Raw genomic sequence first — 8,175 nt, 5'->3', positions numbered from 1 at the left:
CTGGCCTGGGAAGATCCCACATGTTGCGGAGCAACTAAACCCGTGCACCACAACTACTGAGCCTGTACTCTACAGCTCTCAAGCCACAGCTACTGAGCTCACGTGCCACAACTACTGAAGCCTGTGCGCCTAGAGCCCATGCTCCACAACAGGAGAAACCACTGCAATGAGAAGCCCACGCACTGCAACAAAGAGTAGCCCCCGCTCACCGCAACTAGAGAAAGCCTGCACACAGCAACGAAGACCCAATGCAGCCAAAAAATAAATAAATAAATTTATTTTAAAAAAGAAAAAAGTATAGAGAACTCTCAAAATTCAACCACTAGAATTTAAACAACTCAGTCTTTAAAAAGAGCAAAGATTTTAACAGACACTTTACCAAAGAACATATACAGATGACTAATGGAAAGCACATGGAAAGATGTTCAACATCACAGGTCATTAGGGAAATGCAACTTACAATCCCAGTGAGACAACAATACAAGCATATTAGAATGGCTAAATTTAAAAAGACTGGGCAGGGAATTCTCTGGTGGTCCAGTGGTTAGGGCTCCATGCTTCTACTGCAGGGGGCACAGGTTTGATCCCTGGTCGGGGAACTAAGATCCTGCAAACTACACAGCATGGCAAAAAAAAAAAAAAAAAAAAGGCTGCACATACCAAGTGTTGAGTTGGATGTGCAGAAACTGAAACTCTCATACACAGTTGGTGGAAACAAATTAGTACAACCACTCTGAAAAACAGTTTGGCAATTTCTTAAAAAGTTAAACATTCACCTACCATATGATTCAGCTATCACATGCACTATCACTCCTAGTATTTACCCAAGATAAAGATATACATGTCCATACAAAGACTTGTACATGAGTGTTCATAGGAGCTTTATTTGTAATAGACAGAAACTAGAAATGACCCAAACGTTCATCAACAGGTGATTGGATAAGAAATTTGTGTTATAGCCATATAATGGAATACCACTGAGCAATAAAAAGAATCAACTATTTGAACATGCAGTATGAACGAATCTCAAAATCATTATGCTGAGTGAAAGAAGTCAGATCACTCTCTGCACTGGGAGCCACTTTCCTGCCACAGCCCCTTACTCCCCTCCCTGGTGAGGAGTACCTCTGAGCTGCTGGGCTGACCACTGTCTGCAGTAGTGACGAACCAACTGCAGATGCTGACAGATGAGAGCCTCAGCAGCTTGGCAGCCTCAGGGTTCTTGACCTCCCTTATCCCTAGGCATAGCTTCCAAACCAGTGCCATTTTAGGGACACTGACACAGCAGCCACGTTCACTGGGGCTGGGGCTGCCACAGTTGGGGTGGCTGGGACTGGCACCGTGTTTGGGAGCCTCATCCTTGGCTATGCCAGGAACTCTTCTCTGATGCAACAGCTCTCCTCCTATGCCATTCTGGGCTTTGCCCTCTTGGAGGCCATGGGATTCTTTTCCCTGATGGTAGTCTTTTCCATTCTCTTTGCCATGTTAAGGAGTCCTCTCTAACTCCCATAGTTCTTTCTACCGTATCTAATTGGCCCTGTATGTTCCTTTTCCTACACATCCCCAGGCAGCCTGGGGAAAGTGGTTGGCTCAGGGTTCGACAGAGGGAAGACAAATAAATACTGTGTTAAGATGTTAAAAAAGGAAAGAAAAAAAGCCAGATCAAAAAAAGAAGTACATACTGTGTGTAAAACCTAGAAAATACAAACTAATCTATACAGTGACAGAACACAGATCAGTGGCTGTTTGGAAAGGGGAGGCAGGATGGAGTGCAAAGGAACATAAGAAGATTTTGGGGGGTGACAAGACATGTTCCTATCTTGACTGTGCTGATGGTTCTATGGGTGTATTCAAATGTCCAAACTTATCAAATTGTACACTTTGTGTTCAATTTATTGTTATGTCAATTACACCTCAGTAAAGCTGTTTTTTAAAAACACAAATTTCTGGATTCTATCACCAGAGCCTTTGGCTGTAAAAATATTTACCCATTTCGTTCGATCAAAATCAATCATTTTGATAGCTTCCTACTGAAGTCTAAATATCCACTCACTTAATAGCAAGTATGATAACTTGGGAACATAAAGTTACTGTTTTTCAAAATTATCTCAATATAGAAGCAATTTATACTACAAAGTATTCATCCTGGTGGATATGGAAAAACATGAGGGATAGTACAAAAAAATAAATAAAGGATTTATGAAGTTTAGCTTTCTAATGGCTAAGCAGAAATAGTATGATGACAAAGAAAATGGGGAGGCAAAAATAAACAGAAAAGCCAATGCACCTATGGTCATCTAATCTATGACAAAGGAGGCAAGAATATACAATGGAGAAAAGACAGTCTCTTCAATAAGTGGTGCTGGGAAAACTGGACAACTACATGTAAAAGAATGAAATAGAACATTCTCTAATACCATACACAAAAATAAACTCAAAATGGATTAAAGACCTAAATGTAAGGCCAGACACTATCAAACTCTTAGAGGAAAACATAGGAAGAACACTCTTTGACATAAATCACAGCAAGATCTTTTTTGACCCACCTCTTAGAGTAATGGAAATAAAAACAAAAATAAACAAATGGGACCTAATGAAACTTAAAAGCTTTTGCACAGCAAAGAAAGCCATAAACAAGATGAAAAGACAACCCTCAGAATGGGAGAAAATATTTGCAAACGGAGCAACTGACAAAGGATTAATCTCCAAAATATACAAGCAGCTCATGCAGCTCAATATCAGAAAAACAAACAACCCAATCAAAAAATGGGCAGAAGACCTAAACAGACATTTCTCCAAAGAAGATATACAGACTGCCAACAAACACATGAAAAGATGCTCAACATAACTAATCATTAGAGAAATGCAAATCAAAACCACAATGAGGTATCACCTCACACCAGTCAGAATGACCATCAACAAAAAATCTACACACAATAAATGCTGGAGAGGGTGTGGAGAAAAGGGAACCCTCTTGCACTGTTGGTGGGAATGTAAATTGATACAGCCACTATGGAGAACAGTATGGAGGTTCCTTAAAAAACTAAAAATAGAGCTACCATATGATCCAGCAATCCTACTCCTGGGCACATATCAGGAGAAAACCGTAATTCAAAAAGATACATGCACTCCAATGTTCACTGCAGCACTATTTACAATAGCCAGGACATGGAAGCAATCTAAATGTCCATTGATGGATGAATGGATAAAGATGTGGTACATACCTTCTTTGGAAGATTACTGGAATATAACTCATCCATAAAAAAGAACGAAATAATGTCACTTGCAGCAACATGAATGGACCTAGAGACTGTCATACTGAGTGAAGTCAGACAGAGAAAGACAAATATCATATGATATCACTTATATGTGGAATCTAAAAAATGGTACAAATGAACTTATTTACAAAACAGAAATAGAGTCACAGATGTAGAAAACAAACTTATGGTTACCAAGGGGGGAAAAGGGGGAGGGATAAACTGGGAGATTGGGATTGACACTACTATATATAAAATAGGTAACTAATAAGAACCTACTGTATAGCACAGGGAGCTCTACTCAATATTCTGTAATGACCTATATAGGAAAACAATCTAAAAAAGAGTAGATATATGTATATGTACAACTGATTCACTTTGCTGAAACTAACACAACATTGTAAATCAACTATACTCCAATAAAACTTTTTAAAAAATTTAAACAGAACCCAAGCCTAGTGTTAACACTAGTAAAACAGAATGAAACCTATGATAATTAGACAACAATAATCTTAATTTGAAGAAAGGCATAGCGTGGTATTCAAGTAATGGGTAACAGAGAAAGGCTGGTGTTCAAAAGTCCAGAAATAACACTGGAGAGTAGGATATAGCAGAATTCTACTGCCATCTTTTTTTTCTCAACATTTGTGCATAATGAGATAGGCAATGTTATAACTGCAAAATAAATGTCATAAACCTATTTCATTAACTAATCATCAACCTTAAACCTGCTTTTCTAAAAACTGGTTAGATGTGGGATATATTTTAGCAATCATGATTTTGTACCTTGTATCAAATGCTTTATCTATTTCAAAAAAACAAGGAAAATTCTCGGAGCTCTATTAACAAATGCTAATTTCTATTGATATAATAATAAATACCATAATTCAACCAAGTCGTAGATGGCATATAAGTACCGTATCTTCAATATATGAAGGGATATCAAGTTATTAGTGGTAATTTAGTCATTATTATGAGTTAACATATTTTGTTATTTAAATGACATTCATCCATAATTAGAGAAGCTTTTTGCCTTCTTCAACTATCTATTTTTAAAGGACTAATATCAGAAAGTTAGTAGTTAAAAATTTTCCCCCAAGTTATGCTAAAAGAAGAAAGTAAAATTCAGGTATATAAAAACAAGTGAGTTAAGTTATGGGCAAGTGAAAACAAAAGGACAAATTTTAATGGCATCTCTTCTAAATGTACCAATACATTTTACAGTATACTTTGAAGGATATTACCCAGTAACTTCAAAAAGGAGTAACATCCATTATATTTTATTATTAAAAAATAAATTAAAATCTAAAGAACAGTATTATATACTAGCTACTTTCAAAAAAGAAGAGGAAGAAATAAAAGTAATTTGAGATTTAAGGTTAGAAAAGAAAAGGTAGCAAGCGGAGAATCTAATAATACCTAGATTATTAAGCTAAAATTTTTTCATTAGAACATTTCACAAAAATCAAGACACTGGTAGGAAGGATATGAAATCACTTAATTCTGTCTGTTAATAAAATGGACTATTCATCTGTTCATAATGAAGTAAACAGAGGAAGGTTTTCATTTAAATTTAAAAAATAAGTTAGAAACTAAAAGGAATCCCATAATGCAAAGGTTTCACTTACTCTGCATATTTTCAAGCATTCCAATCTTACTCAGAAATAATACAAGATATCCAAGGGCTTTAAAATCCAAGGCCTTTAATTAGGTTTTCAGTAATGACCATAAATGCCTTCTCAAAACCCCTTTCAGTGAAAACAGAAGGCACTAGGCATTACATAACACCCTGAAAGCAGTGATTCCTTCTGATGCTGGTGAAGATACACATTAAATGGCAGGTTTTAGATCTTAATGTCTCCTCCGGGAAAAAAAAAAAAAAAAGACAGCTCTGAAAATCACACAAAAAATTAAAGTTACCAGTCTTTCTCAGGTTCCCAATGCAATTTTAAGTTATTTTTACAAGTACATAATTTGAAATTAATAGATAAACCCGGTAAGTATGATATGGTTTTCAACATGTGTTAGGTTTTTTGTTAAGTATAGTAAATATGAAGATACCATTATTATGCTAATTGGCATCCTTTGCTTCTCTTTAGCTGTGCAAAATAAAGTTGAAATGATACATCCTGTAGTGGTATAATTTAAAAGATCCTTGATATGACACTAACAATTTTCAAACTCTGGTCACAAACTACGTATAAATTGTTAGATTATTAAAATACACCTTTTTGAAAAATAATAAGATGACCATTTATACCTAAATAAGGTTTCCCAGGAAGATATGAAATACTTTAGCATATAAAAGTAGTTGCCTCTTTTCCATGAGGACAACTGTTGTTTCACAAAATAACTCATGTGATTCAAGGCAAATGATTTCTTTCAAATGCCACATTCTCTCCATGACTTTGAGGTATGCTTCAAGAGACTTGTATCCATGAGAAAAGGGCACGTTTGGATAGAAGACCACAGTTACAAACACCAAGGACCCTTTCTTAGGTCAGGAGTGCCCTTAAGAGTTACATTAACAGAGAGTAAGAGATAGCTCCTGAAGCCATTTCTTTTACAACCTACAACTAAATTTGGATATGTAAAGGGTAATTCAAGACACAGCTATTTACATATGTGCTATGTCATGTGTGCCTATTTTAAACAGTGGCTTCTTCAGGACACTCCTATTCAAACACTAACGAAAGAACCTTATTCTACCAAACCACAATCTTCTATTTTTGGCAAGGTAGTATAGTGTAAACAAAACAAAACAGAAACAAACAAAAACAACAATGACAAAAAACTAGCTATAACAGTGATTGAGGCAAAAGTTCCATGTCAAACAACAGTAGGGAAAGTATTCTGAGAAATATTAATTTTGGGGGGAAAAACCCTACCAAACAAATAATGCTAGAAATCAGTCTTATAATCGCTCAAATGACTATCACATAAAAGTTTTTAAAATGCCTTTGAAATAAGAATAGTTCAGTTTAAAAAAGTAGCTGATTGTGAGGTTTATAATTAGAATGCCTTTAAAAAACAGACAAGCTAATTAACTTGGGCCCAATTAGCAAAGGGTAAGAGGAAATAAACTCTTCCATAATTAATACTAGATGTCTTCTTCCCTTTGGTGAAACTGAGATTAAATTTGAAACTGGTATAGAAAATAATGAAATGAAACCTATATGACAATTGAAAAAAAAACACCAATGCCACTAATAATGAACACAATGGGAGGCAAAAAACATATTTTTAAGCAATGATTACTCAAAAGAATGCCTTATAAAAAACTACATATCATAATCAAGTTAAGAAAAAGCTTCAAGACTAGCAGCTGGGCTTTGTGAAACACATAGGACAACGGAAGGCACTACAAAAGCATTAATCACTCCTAACTACAGTCTGACAGTTCAGTCTTTTCCTTCTTCTTAAGAAGATAGCCAGTGTGAATGTCATTTTTATATCCCCCTGAGTTTTACCATGATTGGGCAGAGAAGCACCAATTTAAAAAAATATCTGCAATGCCAGCACTGCAGTTTGGAATCACTTAAACTGATGGCCCCACAGGTCTCTCATAAGAGCACTTTAGAACATGATTAAAAATATAGAGATGCCTTTCGGTGTTTCAGTATTAAAGTAGAACCACCACAGATATCCATTTTTTTTAAAACTAATGCACTAAAAAGGTCTGTTTATACAGTATAGTCTTTCAACCCTGTAGCTAGCATTCACGGCTATTTTCCGCTCCGAGAGATCTTGGGCGTCTGGTTGAAGTGTCAGTATGCTTCATGGTGTACAATCCTTTTGGCTGGAAAATCCTGGCAAATATCATGTCATGCCCGTTTTGAGCAGTATGCCTTGTAGGTCCTCTGGCAATGCTAAAATAATTGCATCTATGTGTGTCCGTAACTTTTCCATAGTGTCAGGTTTCACAGGTAAATGCTCTCGATCAGCCTGAAACTATATAAGGAACATTTGGAAGCATTTAAATTACCTTTTGAGGCTGTATTAATACAGTGTATTCTCTAAATAAACAGTTTTAATGGTCAAAGATTTGGAAACTTCAGACTGAGACCAGAATTTACAGAATCTATAAAAAAGCAAAGAACATGCCACTTTAACAATACAATTGCTGAGCTCGAAAAAAGACTTCATGTAAATTAATAGATAATATCAATGCAGACCATGTGGTATTAAATATAAGTCACAATGGTTTTTGTAAAGCTCATTACACTCCATGTAAATAACTAAAAAAATATATGGCTTCATTATGATTTGCTTGAGTGATGAAGTATTTTCAGTCAGATCTACCATCAATTGACCAATCATAAGTCCTCTCATTTAAAAATTTACTTCTGTGATACACCAAAGCTATCACCTCAAATAAGAGCAAAATAACTTCACAGATCTTTGGCTGCTTTGGCTACATACCAGCTTGTTTTTTAGCTTCAATACAAGGTCTACTGTTTCTACTTCTGTGTGTTTCTGGGTCCAGTGAAGTAAGTCCTAGAAGAATAAACAAATCTCAAATCAGTAAATACTCAAAATAATATTCAAATTGTTCTGTTTCAATAGGCAAGGCTACTGGGAAGAAAGGACGGGAAGGAAAAGGAGAACAGGGTATTTAACCCAGACATAGTATTATAGTATAATTCTGTACATGATATTCTGACAATGTGAATCAGATACTTTTTGACATTAGCCAAAACGACTGTCTAATAATCAGAAGTAAAACACAATGGAAAGGGGCTTCCCTGGTGGCACAGTGGTTGAGAGTCCACCTGCCGATGCAGGGGACACGGGTTCGTGCCCCGGTCCGGGAAGATCACACATGCCACGGAGCGGCTGGGCCCGTGAGCCATGGCCGCTGAGCCTGCACATCCGGAGCCTATGCTCCGCAACGAGAGAGGCCACAACAGTGAGAGGC

The 8,175-nt window shown here is 36.2% G+C and overlaps 1 protein-coding gene and 1 pseudogene across 3 annotated transcripts in view; one reads left to right on the top strand and one right to left on the bottom strand.

Annotated features, from left to right (window-relative positions):
* Positions 1-943: 943 nt before the first annotated feature.
* LOC308623586 (ATP synthase F(0) complex subunit C2, mitochondrial-like) lies at positions 944-1,979 on the top strand (annotated as a pseudogene). The gene has a single exon. The product of its transcript is annotated as an ATP synthase F(0) complex subunit C2, mitochondrial-like (transcript).
* A 2,964-nt stretch (positions 1,980-4,943) lies between these two features.
* DENND6A (DENN domain containing 6A) overlaps positions 4,944-8,175 on the bottom strand; it is a 53,335-nt gene continuing 50,103 nt past the window's right edge. For both annotated transcript variants that reach the window (XM_081247450.1, XM_081247451.1), the window contains exons 19-20: positions 7,680-7,754; positions 4,944-7,208 (exon numbers count right to left, since the gene is read on the bottom strand). In XM_081247450.1, the coding sequence (XP_081103576.1) occupies positions 7,077-7,208; positions 7,680-7,754 (207 nt within the window). In that variant the 3' untranslated portion in view covers positions 4,944-7,076. The remainder of the gene's footprint in view (positions 7,209-7,679; positions 7,755-8,175) is intronic.

This window comes from Mesoplodon bidens (assembly GCF_964165515.1).
Source record: "Mesoplodon bidens genome assembly, chromosome: 10".
Classification (NCBI taxonomy): Eukaryota; Metazoa; Chordata; class Mammalia; order Artiodactyla; family Ziphiidae; genus Mesoplodon; species Mesoplodon bidens.
This window is presented reverse-complemented; position numbering and strand designations above follow the sequence as displayed.